This window comes from Diplodia seriata, assembly GCF_021436955.1.
Source record: "Diplodia seriata strain FDS-637 chromosome Unknown scaffold_9, whole genome shotgun sequence".
In the NCBI taxonomy this organism is placed as follows: Eukaryota; Fungi; Ascomycota; class Dothideomycetes; order Botryosphaeriales; family Botryosphaeriaceae; genus Diplodia; species Diplodia seriata.
Genome location: NW_027117316.1, coordinates 502,813 through 522,668, shown reverse-complemented (window position 1 = coordinate 522,668; position 19,856 = coordinate 502,813). Strand labels below are relative to the sequence as shown.

At 58.2% G+C, this 19,856-nt stretch overlaps 4 protein-coding genes across 4 annotated transcripts; 2 read left to right on the top strand and 2 right to left on the bottom strand.

Moving 5' to 3' along the window:
• Positions 1–542: 542 nt before the first annotated feature.
• On the bottom strand, positions 543–1,680 carry SLS55_008580 (uncharacterized protein; the record flags this gene model as incomplete). Its single annotated transcript, XM_066779988.1, has 3 exons — positions 543–582; positions 643–1,506; positions 1,556–1,680. The coding sequence occupies 3 exons, from the start codon at positions 1,678–1,680 to the stop codon at positions 543–545; spliced, it is 1,029 nt and encodes a 342-aa protein (XP_066629217.1).
• A 1,988-nt stretch (positions 1,681–3,668) lies between these two features.
• SLS55_008579 (uncharacterized protein) lies at positions 3,669–4,886 on the top strand (the record flags this gene model as incomplete). Its single annotated transcript, XM_066779987.1, has 1 exon — positions 3,669–4,886. The coding sequence occupies one exon, from the start codon at positions 3,669–3,671 to the stop codon at positions 4,884–4,886; it is 1,218 nt and encodes a 405-aa protein (XP_066629216.1).
• Positions 4,887–8,452: 3,566 nt separating this feature from the next.
• Positions 8,453–9,980, bottom strand: SLS55_008578 (uncharacterized protein; the record flags this gene model as incomplete). The annotated part of the gene is made up of 3 exons (XM_066779986.1): positions 8,453–8,566; positions 8,622–9,509; positions 9,576–9,980. 3 exons carry the CDS (start codon positions 9,978–9,980, stop codon positions 8,453–8,455), a joined length of 1,407 nt encoding a protein of 468 aa, XP_066629215.1.
• A 3,609-nt stretch (positions 9,981–13,589) lies between these two features.
• On the top strand, positions 13,590–15,950 carry SLS55_008577 (uncharacterized protein; the record flags this gene model as incomplete). Its single annotated transcript, XM_066779985.1, has 2 exons — positions 13,590–13,598; positions 13,653–15,950. 2 exons carry the CDS (start codon positions 13,590–13,592, stop codon positions 15,948–15,950), a joined length of 2,307 nt encoding a protein of 768 aa, XP_066629214.1.
• Between the last annotated feature and the right edge of the window lie 3,906 nt (positions 15,951–19,856).

The following is a 19,856-nucleotide window of genomic DNA, read 5'->3' as shown; positions in this document are numbered from 1 at the left end:
GTTTCATGCTCCCGTCGTGTTCAGGTGGCACCACAACCTGCCCTCAATCTTGGTCTGCAGCCATCCTTACCACTACAAGAAAAGACGTTGTTGCCAAACATTGAAGTATTCTGCGTGGTGTGGATCAGCTAAATTAGTGTTGGTAGACTCCAGGCACTTCCTGCTGCCATACAAAAATCACATTATCTTGAGGACCCAAATCCTCTGTAGCCTGCTATGGTGTCGGTGGATGTGCCGGTGGAACCCGCTGATTGAGGAGATAGGCGAACGATAATGTCTAAGGGGCGCGCCAGAAGCTCAACCAGTATTTTATGGCTGAAATACTTCACAGGAGGTCCAGGCGTTGATTCAGACTAAGTCGTTAGTGCCAATAATCCTTCAGGGCATGGTTCGAGTGATGGCTGCGCGAAATTTTGGAAGAAGTCGTATTGGGTATATCCGCTATTTGAACCAATAATCAGTCGTCCACCGCCTTTGGGACGACATGAAAGAACGCTGTGACATGCGCCGCCTAGATGCAATGAGGTTCATTACTCGCTAGTCTATTGCGCATCGAGAGGCTTCTGGGCATAAACGACGTGGCTGTTCAGAGGCGATTCATGGTTAGCATGTTCTGGGAGTTAGCCAGGGGCATAGACTCACAAGTTATGCTGTGCCTGCAGCTTCGGATTGTTCAAGTCTTTCCGGACGTCGGCGAGGAAGACCTGGACCTCCTCGGGCTGCCAGCCCTGGGCGGTGAAAACGCGCATAGCGGCGCTCTCCAGGCCCTCCTTGAACTGCACCAGATCAAGGGCACCGATCTCTTTCATCTTCCGATCCTTGGGCCAGGTGCCGACAGGCAGAGGAAGCAGCTTGTGGGTGATGTTGGTGAAGCCAGCATCCTTGACCCAGCCTTCGAGCAGCGGACCGGGCTCGGGTTCCCTGCCCCATGCCTTGACACCCTCGATAACGCCATCACACCACTTGTCCAGAGGACAGCCGGGCTTGAACTCGCCGTTGGTGGTGTAGAACTTCATGGTGAAGTCCTGAAGCTCGATCCAACCGCCAGGCTTGAGGAAGCGGTATGCTTGCTGGACGAGCCTGGGCCAGTCTTTGATGGTGCCAGCGAGGTAGCGGGCATGGATGTAGTCGAACTTGGTGCTGTAGAGCCAGTCCTGCTCGCAGTCGTCGATCTCGAACTTGCAGTTAGGCGGAAGCATGGCGGGCTGGATGGGCGACAGGTCAGTGCCCAGGACGTCGGCCGAAGGGTACTCGTCGGCCATCTCAATGGCCCAGATGCCGGTGCCGGTGCCGATGTCGAGGATCCTCTGGGGGTTCTCGGCGATGGGGGCCAGGTGCAGCTCTCCGCCGCACCTCATGGTAAGGATGTGGTGGAACAGGTCCAGGCGGTCCATCTCGGCTTCGTCATTGGGCAGGAAGTATTTCTCGCCATAGGCGTGGTAGCGGCGGCCATTCTCGAAGGTGTAGTTGAAGATGCTGGACCTCAGCGAGGTGGTGTAACTCTCGCTACAGCGAACTGGTCAGAGGGAGCACAACGAGGCGAGGCAGCACATACGCATCGTCTCCCAGCGCGGAGTCGGTCTCACTGTGCGTGTCGGCCTCGATGACAAGATCGGGAGCCGGGCCGGCAGCGGCGGGCTGGTCGGCGGGCGGGTGCTGGGGCGCGGCGGGCGAGGACATGGTGGGTGGATTGTGCGAGGAGCAATTGGTGGTGGGCAGAAGATAGGAAGGAAGCCCCTCGTCTTTCTAGCGACGGCAGGCAGGTGCAGAATGGTGCATGGTGCCGAGCGGTGCGCATGCTCTGCACCGCTACCGCGCCGCCGGGACTGCAAGTGCAAAAGGAGCAGCCACGCAGCTTGTTCCGGGTGGGTCTCCCGAGAGGCGTGAGGCGTGCAGGATGAGGGCAAAGCGCCGGCCTCGCTCGCGCCATGCCGTGCAACTGTCAGCTGCTTGCCGGCGAAGAATCATGGAGATCTGCGTGCGGCCTCCAGCACTGGGCGATCCCACGCGGCATCCGATCGGGCCTTTTCCTCATCTCGCAGCGGGCGCTGTTTGTGGCGAGGCTACACGTCGGAACAGGAAACGTCCCGTTGGAGCGCCAGAACTAGTGGCCGTTACGGAGTATCATTCAGCCAGCCGTGGCCCCGCGCCGCTCCACGGCTCTCTCGCAGCCCGTCACCCGTCACCCGTCTTCACTGACTACACAGTACCCCAGCTCTGTGCACGTGCAGCACCAATAGCCGACGGCTTAACCCCATCTCACCCAGGTTGGCACCGTCCTCGGCCCCGCAGCTTCCTCGTGGCACTTGATCGATCTCACAGTTCCCAGCTTGCACGCTCCTCCATCTCCCGAAACGGCAATGCGCGTCTCCCGCTGCATCGGCTCTCGACTGGTCCGGTCGCGCTCGCCTTCAGTCGCCTTCCCCTTCTCCGAACCCCGACCCAAGCACCACACCACCTCTCCGCCTCCTAGCCCGCTCCGCCTATTGGGCGAGTGTGCTGATTTTACTAATTCGCCATTCAAGCCTGTCCAGCGCATCATCCGCTGCTCGCGATGACAAATCTCAGCCTCCGCGTCACTACCTACATCATCTGGAGATACTTGCTCATGATTCTCACAAATGGGCCCCTAGCACCAAACTCAAGTCCGAAAGGATTCGAGTTAGCCCAGGCATGACTGCGTCTTGCCGGAGCTGAAGGGAGAGGCGGATACCGAGTTGACCTGCAAGAAGTGCTTGCCAACGGGCCCCAACCCCCTTTTCAGTCATGCAAATAAAGTGTGTTCCAAAAGACGGCGACATTACCCCAAGCCCGTCGCCAGTCTGATCCTACTGGAATTCACTCTGGTGTGGACTAACAAAGGTTCCTAAGACTGTGGTCTTGAAGTGGGTGTGTGGCAGATGAGAAGACTATATATCTGTCAATCATCAATACCACAGGCCTATCAGCGAAAAGACTAAGCGCCTCGATTCATCGACAAGCTCATTATGCAGGCTGTTCCACGTTTCGCACGGCAACTACCGCCAAACCTGGATTGGTAGCTTATACGCAAACATGTACATTCGGCTCTTGATATAAAACCGCAGCTCAACGTCCTGCAAGGCTAGCCAATCGCAACTGACCATTGGCAGAAGATGAATTAACGGCGGTTGTCTATTTTTAGACCCCAGCTGCTGACAGCGCACGCAGTCAGCCCCCATGCAATTGCTACCAACCCCGCTTCTCGATTGGGAGATTTACACCCACAGGCAAGTGCCATATCTGAAATGGTGTTGCTGACTTGCAGTTCACTGTTCGGACCCCATTCAAAGGACACAGCCCTACGAGGCCTGGACGCGTCCTTCACGTCGTGCCTGTGGCTGGCTAGCATCGCATTATAACTGCTGTCGTGGCCAACCTCCACAGACTATACAACACCGATGCTTCTTCCAAACCCCCTCTTTTTATCCTGCGTTTAGCGTGTTTAGCGACTGCTTTTTTGTGATACCCCCATTAACTTTGGATTTTGACCGTGGAGCAACCCGCCGTATTGAAATATTTACGCCTTACACTTTCATTATGACCTACCACGACATTGACCTTCCTCTACGTATGCATTCAAGTTCTATTATCTCGGAGTCCAAGCTCACACCTCGCCAGCTGCGTTCATCGCCATTGATTGGACCGGCATGACCCTTGCTCTCATCCCCATTCTCCTTCGATTTCACCTCCGCCGCCGCCAACGCCAACGCCAGCTACAACCTCAACCCTTCACCCGAAACCTCTCCGATGCCCTCATCCTCCTCTCCTGGCTTTCCGGCATCGTGCTCATCAGCATCAACACCTGGAAAAACAGTCTACGACAACACTACATCCACCAGCCCCCATCCTCCCTCTACTACGGCGTCCCCCGGCCCCTCGCCGCGCACCTCCTCTACGTCTCCTGGATCTCCCTCTTCTTCATCTACATTGCCCTGTGGTCGGCCAAATTCGCGCTCCTCGCCTTCTACGCCAGCCTGCTGCGCCTGCAGGGCCGCTGGGCGCGCGTCACGCTCGCGTGCGCGACCCTCTTCGCCACCGGCACCTTCGCCCTGCACATGGCGCTGCTCACGCGCTGGTGCAAGCCGGTGTCCAGCAACTGGAACATCGACGGCGAGCTGTGCAGCGCCGTGCACGACATATCGAGCGTCACCGTCTCGACCGCGGCCAACGTCGCCACCGACCTCGCCATCCTGTGCATCCCGCTCTTCGCCCTCGCGTCGCTGCTGCGTCGCGACCACCACCACGGCGGCAGCATGAGCATCGGTAGCAGCGGCAGCACCGCCGGCAGCTACTACCACCCCGACGGATCGTCGTCGCTGCCGCCGCTGTCGCTGTCGGTCGGCGGCGTGTCCTTCACCAAGTCCGAGCTCAGCGGCCTGGCGTTCGTGCTCGCCATGGCGGCGCTGAGCATCACGGCCGCGTTGGCGAGGTTCGTCACGTTGGAGCTGGTGCAGCACGTGCCGAAGGCGAATATCACCCACACGATCGACGTGTGGGCGCTCGTCGAGATCGTGGCGAGTTTGTTGGCTGTGTGTTTGCCGAGTTTGCGGGCGTTTGTGCGGAGTAGGAGGGCGGAGAGCAAGTGGGGGAGTAGGGACTCTGGAGCGCCGTCGAGGAAGAAGGGGGGGACGGTGGTGGGGCCTGTGAGTACGGCGGAAGGGGGGAGTGGGAGGATTGCGAGCGTTGCGGAAGTAATTGAGATGGAAGAGGGTGCGGGCGTTGGTGCGAAGAGTCGGGGCTTGAGCGGGCTGCAGGAGGATACGGAGACTGAGAGGGTAGATGCGAGGAGAGCGGACTCCTCGGGGTACTTGAACGTGGTTGAAAGGACGGAGGTGGCAAACACGAGTGAGGAGAGGCTGTTATGAGGATGGAGAACAATTCCGTGTTTATACGTGCAATCCGGAATTTAGTCCGAGGACTCAACATCATACGTGTAACCGCCACTAAGAGAGATCGTGGCATCCGCTTAACCCCCTCATTCTGAAAACCCCTCGGTAACGCGCGGCCAACTATATTGGAATGATGGGCCGCGCGGGATCCTAACGCTGCTAGCAGCCGATGCAATGGGAACGGGAAAGAGAGCAACGTTGTCAGGATTCAGATGTTGATTGTAATGACCGTCCAATTTCTTGCGGGGTTCTCCGTCTCAAAGAGCACCGTGCAAGTATTTACGAAAGTGGCGGGCCGCACAAGCTCATCACTCGGCCAATCCCCAACCTTTCATCCCAGTCATGCCTGGCGTCTGCTTGGCCGAAGAAATTCTCAATCTTACTGGCGGATACTTCTCCGAAGCCGCAAACCTTTCCTACCTACATTTTTCCAGCGTCGCAACAAAGGTGCGGGAAAATTGGATCTACCCAACACCTCAAAGCGATCCAGGTGCAAGTGTATGCATTTTTTGAGCCGCTTTGACCGGTACGACGGTGATCCAGCGCGTCGGGAATGTGACAACGTTTTTCCTCTTCCTCTCCCATGGATGGAAGGTAGCAGCTACAGCGTTTGTGAATGCTGTCGTGGGGCTCCACGCCCTGGTGTCTCTTTCACTCTCTCCTCTGTCTTCGTCACGCCATCTTAGACGTTTAGGGCTCATCCAAGCGGGATGGCATTCTTGAGTGTTTTGACGGTCGATGGCTGCCGCTTGGAAGAAATTCGCTAATGAGTTTGGCGGGCCATATTCAGTAGAGAGAAGTACGTGCACAGCGGGTCGAGTTCAGATGTACAATGAGGTGTTCTGCTCGTCAGGTGGCTTACTTTATTTTGTACTGCAATGGAAGTGTTTTGTAAGACATCTGTATCAAATTTCATTCCTAATTGTTTCAGTGATGAGGAGATGACAAGTTTCCAACCACCATCTAACGTAGACAGAAAAAGTAAAAAATAGACCGCGATTTAACGACTGAGTGGTATCCTTCTCTGAACTTTGAAAAAAATAAAAAATCGACAGCAGTCTGTCGCAGCCGTAGCCCCAGAGAGGGCGCTTTCAACTTGGTATTCCCCCCACTTCCCCACTCGTCTTCCACGCAACACCAAACCATCAAGCATTAAAGATGAGTATCGTCCAGACGAAAGAAGCAAAAAGTGACCAAGCACCGCCTTTCACAGCCGCCGTTCCTCTGCAAACCTCCAACAAACCTCCTCCCCTGCAGCCCCATCTCATTCTTTAGTGCTGCTGTCACAACCGCACCCGGACCCACCCAACGTGACCTCGGAATCCCTCCCCAAGCTCTCCAAGCTTTTCGCTTCACACAGTCCTCTTCCTCCTCCTCCTCTCGCTCCCCTACCGCCGCCACTCCCGCCGCTCGCGCCCCGCATCTCACCATCCCCGCCACAAAACCCGCCGCCGCCGCCCTTCTCCCACTCCAACCCCTGCCCCACGAACCCCCACTTCCCCCTCCTCCTATCCTCCATATCCACTTCCGACAAGGCAGCACCAGCACCAGCACCCGCACCCGCACCCGCACCGGCTGTAGCACCACCACCAACAACACCCGACAGCGCCCTCAGCTTCCTCACCCTGCGATGATACTGCGGCGAAGGCGTTGTCGGCGTAGTGGCGGACGCGGCGGCGGCGCTGGCGGAAAGGTGGTGCGTGCTGCTGCCCCTGCTGCTCTCCGTCATGGCGGCTTCCTCGGCCGACACCGGGTGCGAGTTGTTCCAGCTGCCGCGCAGGATGTTGATGGCGCTGAAGCGGCGCGACTGCCGCCGTGACGGGCTGGTGTTGATATTGGCAGTTGCGGCTTGGGCGGCGGCGGCGCCGGGTAGGTGCGGGACCGAGTAGGGTGGGTAGGTGTATTGGTGGTGTTGTTGTTGTTGTCCCCCGGTGGTGGTGGTGGTGGTGGTGGAGAAGAGGTGGGGCGCGGAGCAGGAGCTGTAGGTGTTGTTGTTGGTGGGTTTGTGGGTCGTGGGGATGTCGTTGTGTTTCAGGTCGTGGTGGTGGTGGTGTTTTTGGGCGTGGTGGTGGTGCGGTTGGTTGAAGTAGCAGGAAACGTTGCTGTGCGTGAAGAACGGGTTGGTGGTGGTGGAGGTGGGTGTGGGTGGCGTTGCGGTGCCCGGGGCCGACGGCGAGAGGATCGGGAGGGGAGGCGTGGGCGGGAGGGTGTCGAGGAAGGCTTTTTCGCGGAGGAAGGCCTCTCTGTCAAACGGATGTCGTGTCAGCATTCTTTCTTGTTATTCGAGTGAAAAGCACTTACTGCTCAGGAGTCAACCCGTCAAATCTGATTTCCATCCGGCGGAAATCCTTTGGTGGATGCTGTTTGCCACAGTTAGCAATTGGGCAGTCTCGTTGTCTGTCACATTGCATACGTACAATCTCGATAGGCTGCACAGGTTTCTTGCGGGCACCGCAGCAGGAGAAGACGGGCGCCAAGAAGTCCTTGACTATTGCAAGCTTCGTCCGTTGGCTGTTGGGAGAGGCCATGGCCGAGACGGGCAACTGCTCCGAAGGCGTCAAGATAGATATTTGAATGGCGGAGGCGAAGACTATTGCCGTGATGATGTTGCAAGGTCGGAATCCCGCCTTTCTCAGAGAAGGGTATCGCGCATGAGGATAGAATAGAAGCTACAGAACCGACTGAACACGCTAGATGGAGCACACGAATTACACGGAAAAGGAGGGGACGCGTCTGACACAGACGAGGCGGTGGATAGAGATGGTGGCGTCGATGAAGGCGGAGAGGGCCTTTGGGCAGCGACACCAGGCTGATGTTATAATCAGGAACATCTCGGTCGAAATTATGGATTCCCGTCGAGATGAGTCGCCACGCGGCAGCCGCTCCATTCCTTGCGTGTCATAGTCGCTCTGCGAGGAGCTTGGGCTAGGCATTCTTCGTCCCTCGAGGACAAAGCTGTACTGTGAGCTGGCGAGGAATGCTCGCACAGATCACCCGGTATGGTGACATCGTTTGCTGTCTCAGTAGGCAGTGGGCAAACACTGGCAAGGGCCTGGTCCGTTGGCTCTGGCAGTGCGCATTCTCAGAACGGCGGAGTGTGACTGGCGCCTCCTGAGCACCGTTGGAGTGTCGGCCGTGTTCGAGCTGCTCGTGTCGTGGATGGAGAGGTTCCTCGCAGTGTAACCATTCCTTGCATGTGCGGGCGCATTCCACAGGGAGGCCGCCAAACGCGTGCAGCAGACGCGTAGCCCAGTCATATATCTAGCAATGATGCCCGTCTTAGCTGTCGTACGCTTATCACTTGGCGCTGGGCGCGGGCGGCGGGCCAATTCCATCGTGCCGCTGGCGGTCGAAGGGGGTGGTCGACGGCTGGTCATGTGAGCACGCGTTTCCGCAGCAGCAACGGGCCTTGCTTGCTTTGCAGGTGGGCGTTAGCAGCAAGCCACTTATGAAACAGTGATCGTCAGGTTCGCCAGGGAAAGGGATTGAAGAAGCGGACCCTGCCCACAGGGCTGAATTTAACCGGTTTAGCCTACACTGCTCTATTTGGGGTAGTCCTTCACATGGTAGCTCTTGAGCTTGACGAACTGGTCAAAGCCGAATTTACTGAGCGTCTGTCCTTTGCCCGACTCCTTCCAGCCCACCCATGCAAGGTCCTGTGATCGTGGTCAGTTCGTGAAACACTTGTGGATTGTGCATAAAGGGACTCACCGGCGCGGGATAGTCGCAACGGTTCACGAACACGGTTCCTGCCTCCACATCGTCTGCTAGCGTGTGTCCCTTCTCCACGTCCTTGGTCCAGATACTAGCGGTGAGGCCGAACTGGCTGTCGTTCATCAGCCGGATCGCCTCATTGTCGTCCTTCACCTTGACCACAGGAATGACCGGCCCGAACGTCTCCTCGGTGATGACCGTCATCTTGTGGTCAACGTTGGTGAGAAGTGTAGGTGCAACAAAGTTGCCGTCGGCAGGCGGGTTCTTGAAGGTTTCATTGTCAGGAGTGGCGTCCTTTGCGCCCTTTTCCAAAGCATCCTTGACGTGAGAGCGGATGGTTTCCGCAGACCTCTTGGACACTACTGGGCCAATGTGAGTCTTTGCGTCAAAGGGATCGCCCAGCTTGTAACCCTTGAGAACATCTTGGACGGCCGCCACGAACTCGTCGTGGACGCTCTCCTGCACGTAGACTCGCTCAATGCTGCAGCAACTCTGACCAGAGTTGAAGATTGCGCCATCGACGATTTCCTCGGCAGCCCACTTGAGGTCCACATCAGGCCGAATGTAGGCAGGGTCCTTGCCACCTAGCTCTAGACCAACGCGCACATCGATCCTATCACCAGCGGCACGTTGAACCGCTAGACCCCCGGCAACTGAGCCGGTGAAACACACCAACTGGATCGCAGGATTCCTAACGAGCGTCTCGATCTGGGTGTACGAGCCACAGTGAAAGTATTGGATGACGTTCGCAGGCAGGCCGGCGTCAACGAAAACCTGCTGCAGGTGCTCTGCACTGGTGGGCGTCTGCGGGGACGGCTTCAGGATAACGGAGTTGCCGGCGAGGATTGCAGGAACAACCGAGTTAATGAGGGTAAGGTAGGGGTACTGTCTCACAATGCGGCGTTAGCCATGCACGACATCGGGAGTGGCGCTGGCGGAGAGACAACTTACGTTCCACGGAAACAGGATCAAAACGGGCCCGACGGGGACCTTCTTAATGTAGCGCTTGAAGCCCTTCTCAGGCTCGCCGTCGGTAGCGGCCAAGGCCTCGTCGGCAACCTTGAGGAGGTAGCGGCCACGCATCACGGCCGTCGAAACCTCCTTCGCCGTGTAGGCAATGGGACGACCCATCTGCTCGGTGATTTCCTTGGCGACCTGGTCGGTACGAGCTTCGAGGTTGTCCATGGCTTTCTTGACGAATGCCTTGCGCTCGTCCAGAGAGGTCTTGCGGAAGGCATTGAAGGCATCTACCGCATTGGCGGGGAGACGCTGCAGGTCAATGTCGGACAAGCCATTGCGCACGACAACGGGCTTGTTGGTGGTGGGCGAGATGGTGGTGATGGTCTCGACAGACATGGCGCACTGCAGATGGCACTGGGTGAGGATGGAGGGGTGGAGGTGAAAAAGCAGCAGCGCCGGCGTGAATGGAAGTGGAACGCAATGGTAAGGCAGCCCACTGGACAAGTCGCCGCTGACGTCCGACCGCGGGGCAGTTGCAGGGCTCAGCCGATAAGATAGGCGGAATCTTGCCCGCCCAGGCGCGTCGGCAGCCCGCCCATAGCGCGCCGAGCCTCAGCAGACGCGTCGCAACTTGTCAACACATCATCGCCATTATTCGACGCATCGCAGCAGGGCCGCTGGCTCGAAGTGCCCGTTCGCGCGGACGAACAGTTGCCGACCGGCATTTGACCTTTAACTCGCCTCATTTCCACTTACTTCAGTATGCTCCGAGACAACTGGCGGCTGCTGCCCTACGGCCAGGCAGGCCTGCGGGATCGTCGCTGGCATTCGCCCAGCAGTCCGTCCCGGAACTAACCTTCTCCCACGTTGCACCCTGAGCGGCACATCATCTCAGCTGCGCGCAAAATTGCTCTCCATGGAATCGAAACGACGTGGAAATGAAGTTGGCGGGTCCGGCATGGGACCGACCGCGGGCATCCATGAAGCCTTCCGGTGCCGTCCGATCGGATCTGTGGCTCCGGTTACTGTCGCAGCGCATCTGTCTGCTTGTGAGGGAGGCCGCGCATGAAACCAGATGTTTATGCATCAACAGCCTGGGACTCGACTGACATCATGGCACACTGCAACATCACCAGCCGCGCTGGCCGCGGTGTTGCACAGCACTGCCGGTCTGTGCCGGGTCTGCCCAAGGGCTAGAAGCCCTCGTGTTGGCGTTTTGCGGCGGCATGTTGGTGTTTCATCCCTCCGCCGGCTCCCAGACCGACCGTTGTTGACACCTTGACGATGCCCAGGCAGCTCTCGGCCAAGGCAAACGTCGCCGCCCTCAGCGCAACGGGCTCGCTGGGGCTGGGGGGAGCCGCGATGAGCGGCTGCTCCCCGCGCTCCAGCTGCACCCCAGCTCGCTTGCGCGACCCGCTTATGCAGCTGCACGTCTTTCTGGTGAAGATTCCGGTTCGCATGCGCAGTCGCGGCGGGCTAGGACGGGCGCGCGGGCTGCCCAGCGTCTTGCTGTGCCGGCGGATCGACTGACACGGCCCCGATGAGGCAGACGAGGTATGACCGCCGGGATCGCTGCGGCTCCAGGTTCAGCGTCCCCACGGAGTCCCGGCCCCGTAGCCCACTTGAGTTTGGTTTCTCTCTCCTAACAACTTTTCGACGAAAGGCCCGGACAGCGTATCCCGACTCTGAGCGAATGGCCACTGCCCGCTGGCCAGGCCTCGGCCCCGACTTCGTGCCTACCGCCTGTCGTAGGAAGCTCCGCAAGAATTTCACGCGTCGCTCCTAGTGCCATTAGCACCGCCTTACACCGCTCGCCGGAGCTCTCCAGCAGCGTCCACTCGGCCATCTCGCAGATCCGCCGGAGAAATTGCTCCGCTGCAAGCTTGTTCCTGCATGGCCACGAGACTTGGGCGAAGTGCAGGCACGCTGGAAGGCCGCTCCGATCCCAAATTTGACGCCAGACTCGTGCAATGCTTGTCAGCGGGCGGTGCCTGATGGAAATTTGTTGGTTGCTCGGATAGAAGGAGCGGGAGGGCTTCGTTGCAGGCCTTTCCCTGATCACATCGATCCGCCGGGTCTGGAGTGCTGGCTGTCATGCAGGAGGCGGCAGTCGTCCAAGTGGGCGGTGGCTCCAGGCCTGGGCCGCCCCGAGCAGACGTTATTTCGACTACCTGCAGCGAGTAATGAGCGCGATTTTGCTGGCGGCCGAATCACAGCCCGCCATGGCCCGCCATCAGCAGGGAGCCCTCGCACAACGACCTTCTGTATGCAGCTCACTCACATGGCCTCCGTCGCAGCCACGCATTGCACCACCCGGCCAAGGCTGTGGCCGCAACGTTATGCAAGAGGCTTGATCGCCGGCGTGGCCCTGTTTCAAGGGTGGCTCGACGACGCCCGGTTCTAGAAAAGCTCACAGTTCAGCTCAAGGCTCGCGGCCCTCGGGCCCGAGGTCGACAGAGCCGCCAGCCGAGGAGGCATGCCGGGGGGTTCGGCACTTCTTCTGATGCTACACGATGACAGCACGGCACGAGGCTGCCCAGATTCTTGCATGCTGCGCACCCGGGGCGCCACACGACACTACCACCACCGGTCCCACCACGGGCCACCTGGGGTCGCTGTGGGCGGCGGCGCCCGGCGGGCAGCCTCTGCGCCTCCGCGCTCGGCGGCAGCATTTCCGGGAGCTCCCCCGGCACTGAAACGGCAGTGTCGCTCGCGGGGGCTGCTCGATCAGCCAATATCCGTTTATTGGCTTCCCCAGGTTCCGTTTCTTAGTGGCCGGGCGGACGTCTGACAAGCGTGAGGTGCTGGCGATCCTGGGCCTCCTGCCATCTGCCACTCCATCTCGTTTACGGCAGCCCATGCTCCGCCCGTCCCTTGATTATGATGCGGGCTGCAGCTAGTCCCCCGGCACATGGGACTGCAACGCCGGCGATGGCCACCCAACGGAGCCAAGCGTCGCCTCCAAGGCGGAGGAGGGCGCGGTCCTAGCGCACGGGGCCTTCTGCTCGAGTTCCCTGAGCTATACCCCGCGCACTCCGCGTTTGTCCAGGTATATGGTACCTAGGCACACCGCAAAACCCGCCATATAGAGTCCCTTAGTCTCAAGTGATCTGCTAGCCGCTCCTCGCATGTTTGTTTCCTCCACCCCAGCGCCTCCGATCTCTGCTGCGCGCGCCAGACGCGAATTTTCCCTCTCTTCTCCGCCCACTCGACCTCGCGTTCTCGGCCCCCTTTGTCCCGAGCGCTGCCCGGCTCCGACATGCTTTCCACCGGCCTCCACCAGTACACTATATCGGCCTTCAATCAGCTGCCGTCCTCGAGCCTCTTAAACCATGAGCAAGACCTGCCTTCGCAGCGCATCTCCACTGCCGGCCTGGACGCCCTCGCCCAGAGTTCGCAGTACGCGCTGCAGCACTACCCACACGCGCCACATCATGTGCTAGACGGAAAAACTTTTGGCAAGCAGAGACATCACCCATATGTCAACCTGCCGGCCTCGGCTGGCTCGCGGGACCACAAGTCAAGCATGGTGCCCGACCGGACTGGCCGGCACTCGAGTGCGCCGGTCAGAAGGCGAATCAGCAGAGCCTGCGACCAATGTAACCAGCTGAGAACGAAATGCGACGGGAAAACCCCATGCGCACACTGTATCGGTGGGTGTTCGACGGCCCTGAACTCAAATAGTGATGCTGACCGCCGCAAGAATTCGGGTTGACCTGCGAGTACATGCGGGAACGTAAGAAAAGAGGCAAGGCTTCCCGCAAGGAAATAGCGGCACAGCAGGCTGCTGCCGCCGCCGCTGCTGCTGACGGCGGCAACACGAGTCCTTCGTCGACGAACGGCTATCCCAGTGAAGAGCAGCATGGCAACAGCCCTGGCCAGACCCATGAGCGGGAGGGCCAGCAAAAACCCCTAGGACCTGACCTTCCACCGCCTAGTAATGGAGCACAGCGATCCGCCAGCATCGGGAGCCATAACGAAATGAACGGCGCAGCACATTACGACATGCACCACGTAGGCAGGTATGGTTCCGTGGGTGACATCTCGGAGCACGGTGGACATCATCAGATCGCCGGGCCTGCCGACGGTCTGGTGACTGGTCTCGCAACGCCACGTCTGTCCACCAACGGAGTCCACGATCGCAACCTTCACATGATGAACATGTCAGACTACGGCTCCATGGACGACTATCAGCGAGCCGTCGGATCTCCTGGCGCTGTGAACGGGAACATGATTCTCCAGAATGGCGGGGCCGTCATGCACCATTCGCTCCTCGCCACCAACGGCATGCAAGCCTATGGCGACAGCTCTTACACCATGCTCAGCCCTCAAAGCCAGCACGCACAGCAAAACGGGTTTCGTATACCACCGGGGGAGAGCCCGCTTGCTGGGTTTCTCGGCAACTCACCTGTTGCTGGCTCCCCCGGATGGCTCTCCCTTCCGTCGCCGTCCGCGGCTTTGTATTCGCAGCAGCACATGGCCAACTCCCAAACACTCCGATATCCCGTTTTGAAGCCGCTATTGCCATACCTCCAGGGAATCATTCCAGTCTACCTCGCCTGCGACCTCCTGGAGCTGTACTTCCAAAGCGCTAGCTCCGCTTTCATGCAACCCGTATCACCTTACGTGCTTGGCTACGTGTTCCGGAAACGATCTTTCCTGCGGCAAAACAATCCTCGAGTGTGCAGCCCGGCTCTCCTGGCAAGCATGCTCTGGATAGGGGCCCAGACGCACGAATCGGCCTTCCTCACATCGCCCCCTTCGACCCGTGGCAAGGTATGCCAGAGGCTGCTCGAGCTGACCATCAGCTTGTTGAAACCGCTCATCCATACCCCGGACGCGAGCAACCATGCCTCACCGAACTTTGCCGCCAACACGGTCATCAACGGCGTCGCTCTTGGCGGCTTCGGAGTAGCCAATCCGATATCTGGGCGACTAGCTGAGACTGAGGGCGGAACTCCCGGGTCGGCAGCAGCGCTGGACGACATCGTAACGTACATGCATCTGGCTGTTGTTGTGTCTGCCAGTGAGTACAAGGCTGCAAGCTTGCGATGGTGGAACGCTGCGTGGTCCTTGGCAAGGGAAATGAAGCTGAACAGGGAACTCCCGCCCAGCCCTCCAGCGCCCGGACGGGAGACAGGGGAGGATGCCGATGCTGAGGGGGAGGTCGACATGGACGTTGACATGAACGGGATGAATCACGGTATCAACGGGCAGGTGCATACGCCGGGAACGGTGTCGGAGGAAGAGCGAGAAGAAAGAAGGAGGATATGGTGGCTCCTCTACACCATGGACCGCCACTTGGCGCTGTGTTACAATCGACCACTGTTCCTGCTCGACGTCGAGTGCGAAGAGCTGCTTCAACCGGTCGAAGAGTCGAAGTGGCAGGCAGGGGACTACTACACGGGCAACTCGGACCAGTATTCAGACTCGTCGTCTCCTTACTACCGGCGCAGAGGCCCATCTTTCGAAGTCACCGGACACTCGATTTTCGGATACTTCACGCCGTTGATGACCATTCTAGGTGCAATTGTCGACCTCAACCACGCTCGGAACCACCCAAGGTTCGGTAGCCGCTTCCGAGACGGCGACGAGTGGAATCACTACGCTTCGGAGCTTTCCCAACAGCTGGAGGCCTACGGAAGGAGCCTAGAGGATTTCGAGAAGCGCTTTACAAGCAACCTCCCGTCTGGCAACGACAACGACGGGGCAAATGGAGCGGAAAATGGCAACCGCGATGCAGGCACTCCGTCGGCGCATTCGGTCAATTCATCAGGCTCGCGGATCACGGAATCAATCATCCAGACCAGGATCGTGGTGGCGTATGCCACGCATCTGATGCACACGCTGCACGTCCTGGTCAACGGCAAGTGGGACCCGATTTCGCTCCTGGACGACAACGACCTATGGATCTCGTCGCAGTCGTTTGTGACGGCGACGGGGCACGCGGTGTCGGCGGCAGAGGCGCTCAGCAACATCCTGGAACACGATCCGGACTTGAGCTTCATGCCCTTCTTCTTCGGGATGTACCTGCTGCAGGGCTCGTTCCTGCTGCTGCTCATCGCAGACAAGCTGCAGGGCGAGGCCAGCCCCAGCGTGGTCAAGGCGTGCGAGACCATTGTGCGTGCGCACGAGGCGTGCGTGGTTACGCTCAACACCGAGTATCAGGTAAGATTTGCAGGCTCCAGCATGATTCGTAGACACGAAGCTGATGGTTGGCAGCGCAATTTCCGCAAAGTCATGCGGTCGGCGCTCGCGCAAGTGCGGGGGCGGTGCCTGGAGGACTTCGGCGAGCAGCAGCAGCGGCGGCGCGAGGTGCTGGCGCTGTACCGGTGGACGGGGGATGGCAGCGGGCTCGCGCTCTGACGTCGGCGATTGAATGCGTCTGCTCGCATTTCCGACGGAGCGGGATGGATGCTCGTTTGATTATCTCTTGTTGGTTCATTCGCTCGCCACTTTTGGCGGCCGGCCTCACGTGCATGGCTGGAAGGATCTGCTTATATCGGGCTGTGATATTGGCGCACTGGGCATGTGTCTTTGAAATATACCCGCGGGTTTGGTTCGTTGCGCGCATCTCACACGAGGCAAAAAAGCCAAAAACACCGGTTTGTGCCGTTTGGATTCGCTTTGGCAGTTGTATTCGTGACTCATGGTCAGGCTGAAGGAGAAACGGAGCGAGGCTTTGCGCTTCCAGTCCATCTCAGCGCATGACGCCTGTCTGGATGTGAATGGACGGGAAAGAGGCGAATCCATGCGGCTCATCATCGACCCCAACCTGCAGCCCTCATCGCCCGGGCGCATCGACGACGGCATTTGACGCAGGACCGCCTTCCAGAGGCCGCCAGCCAGCCGCCCATCGTGTAGCGCTCTGCGTTTTAGCCCTTGTCCGCCATGCGTCGTGCGCATTTACTGTCAACGGTCTAGCCGCCAACCCCGACGCCATCCATCTTAGCTTACCGCCATGCAACCCGCGGCGAAGCCGTAGGCTGGGCCAATAGGATCCAGCCGTTTCCCGCGTTGCCTTACGCCACCGCCATCATCAGCCTTTGAAAAGTCCATCCATCACTGTTACACGTCCCGGTAGCCATACCTCAAACGACCGGTCAAGACTGCGCATCGTGCTCATTGTATGCAGCTCCCTTGTCTCATCTTGTTCTCCTACGAACAGCTGCACTACAGCGTTGCAGATCATACGAGTCAACCTACCATGGCGGGGCATGCATACACTCACCGCGGATGCGACGCCGCCGCCACACCATTTCCCGGCCCCCCCAGCGCAGCATCCGCATGCAGCTGCCGTCTTTTGCTGGGCGGGGCATCATGCGATACAGCACGTGGCGAGTAAGATGTCAAATTCCAGTTGCATGGGGGGCAACAAGGTAAGGAAGAGGATCGGTGGTGGCAGCTCATCAGAGACAATGGGCTTGTCTTCTTTTTTTGGTGGTTTAGGTAGATGACCGGGCCCCTTGCGTCAGCGAATCACCCATGCAATGCATGCAAATCCAATCCCGCCACCGCGTCCGCTCCGCCGAACTCCCATTTAGCCTGAATTGCCATGGAGCACATGATTCGACCATCTTGTGTTTCCACTTTGATGTGCTCTGTTGCGTTGTTGTTTCGCGTCTTCTTCTTGCTTTGATTACCAGAGAATAGAGTGGAATGCGGACAGACCGTTGCGAGCCGGGAGCCTGAGTGCCGTGGCTCGAGGGATGGTACAGTTGGGCATCTTCCTCATGTCATTTTCTTTCCCAAAAAGGAAACAACTGTCAGGGTCATGGATTTATTTCTAATTTCGAGCTGCGGCAAAAAGAAAAAAACAAAAAGCTTGATCAGCCATCTGCCAGGCTTCTCCAAGAAGACCGCATACAGAAGCATGCGGAGCTCATCCCGTCGTCCGATCCACTTATGCAGTAGCCGGCTACGCCTCAGCACGTCAACGCTGCAGTGATGACAGCGCCACTAGATCAGTCTTGTTGCACGACGTCCGCGGCGGGGCTTGGCCGCAACCGGTTTGCTTACCTCCCGTTTGGGCATCCAAGGAGGAGACGAAGCTTTGGTCCCACGGAAGCGCACTCCGTCGGACGTTTTCGAACTCTTTTTTCCCCCTGTGCCACTTTTATGCTCATGCACCACCACCACCACTGATCTTCAGTAGGGACAGTCTACGGGGTCGTGAGTGAGCTTCCTTATGGGGGGGAGAGTGCTGGAGATCGGCACTCTCTGCTTGTTTCTTGTATACAGCACTGCTTGTCGGGCTGGCCGATGACATGTGTCACGGCGGCTTTGGACGACGCTCGTCCGACGCTCTGAAAGCGGTTCGATCACATTTGGTTGGAAACCTGGGGGGCTACTCCTACTGCACACTACTCGGCGTGCGCGCGCCGACGTGCCTACAGAATCAGTATCAAACCTTTTTCTCTCTTTCTCTTCTTGCTTGGCGATGTGCAATGCAGGTCCCATTATGCCACCCCGGACCATCTTTCCCAGGAACAGCCACAACCCCCTTTCCCTCCCACCCACTCTCGTTGCTTTCCGCCCTGCGTGTCGGTGATAACATGGCGCAAGCCGGAAAGGGCCGCAAGGCCCGAGAGGGGGCTCGGCAACGCCCCCACGAGAGCTGAGGCAGGTTTCCTGGGAATTTCAGGTTGCTAATGGCAGGGGCTCGATAACTGATAGAAGCCTTTTCGTAGGCAAAAGGAGCGCGGAAGCAAGGCATCGATGTAGGAATTTGGAGAATATCTCCGATGCACGGGGTACCTGATCGTTAAAGTGAGTGTTGTTATTGTTGCTGATCGAGTGACCTTGCTTGGTGGTGGTCGTTGGGCGGCGGCGCCGATCATATCTCGTGGATGCTATCGTGATGGGATCCGTGACTGGGATCGTTGGTGGTGTGCCGTGCTCTCTCGAGAGGCTCTTGCAGGGTGCCCTGACGGCGCAATCCGATGATCGGTCTCGAAGTGGCGGCCGGAGAGATGGCCACCGGGACCAAGTGTTTAGGCTCGCCGCAGCAGCTTTTGAAAGAGGAGTTGTCTCAGCTGTGATCTGCTACTGCGATGTCCCTCCCTTGTGGGGTTGGAATAACCGTGCGGCAAGCTTTGACCGTTATGGCATCGGACACGGGAAAGCGGTCCGTTGTCCCGATGTATAGGGTGATAGTGCTGAGAATGCTCTACGCTAAGGGTGAGTCCAGGGTGTTGATGAGGATACCCAAGATGGTTAGCTACGAGATGCTTAGGAAAGCCTCAGCCTTACCGAGATGCTTGGTTAGAGTCTCGCCATGTGTCATGAGAAGTATCAACTCCACAGGTTATACTCAACAAGCTCAATACAGAATGTTGAAAGACAACTGACGATCAGCATGTTCGCCTCATACATCGAAGCAAGAAATAATACGAACACGGCTCATGAATGGACAGGGTGGTTACATCGTTACACTTCCAGGTCAGGCCACCAAATCTCAAATCGATCACAACTCACCATCACTCGCCGCCAGGAATGCGAAGCCATAAGAGATCCCTGTGCGAGTTTTGCCCCAGCCGAGAACTATTTCTCTTGACCACATTGAATGATTATGGAAAAGAAAAAACGTGCCGTAGCCAAGTTCCATTTACGAAGAACACCGCAGTGGATGTCCGGTTCAGGACTCTCCGCTCACCGCCTCAAAAGCAATAGCATGCGGGCGCCAGTCGCGGACATAGATCTCAGACCGCCAGTAGCGTTGTTCAAAGAGTATCACGCAACAGTGGATTAACAAAGCTCTGTTAACGATGGCGCCAAACAGGGGGCGCAGCAGTCGCCGCACGCCACTGTAGATGAGAAACGGGGAATGGAGATCAGCAATAGGTCTTAATCGAGTATTCGGGCTGCAGGGATGGTTCGGATCAACCTGCTCGTTTCATTTATTGTGGCAGTTTAGTCGCGCTCGGTAAAGCCGATTCGGTTGTATCCGCAGAAGACATCTCCACGAAGGACAAGTCCGTTGCGGCGCGGACTCATCACGCACCTCATGTTCAGCGCGCACAGAAGCGCGTGACAGGTACAGGGAGTCTCTGCAGATCAAGTAATTGGGATATCAGGTGGCACAGCAGCAGTGGCATGGGTACGTGGCTGGACGGTAGCCCGTGGACAACACTCTCTTCTGCTCTCCAAGGCTTGACTTCAGCCACCGCCGCCTTGCGACGTCAGAAGTTTGGTGACGGGGCCAAAAGAAAGAGTGGGTACACTACAACAGGCTCGTTCCACACAAGCCCGGCGTGTCAGGCGGAAAGACGG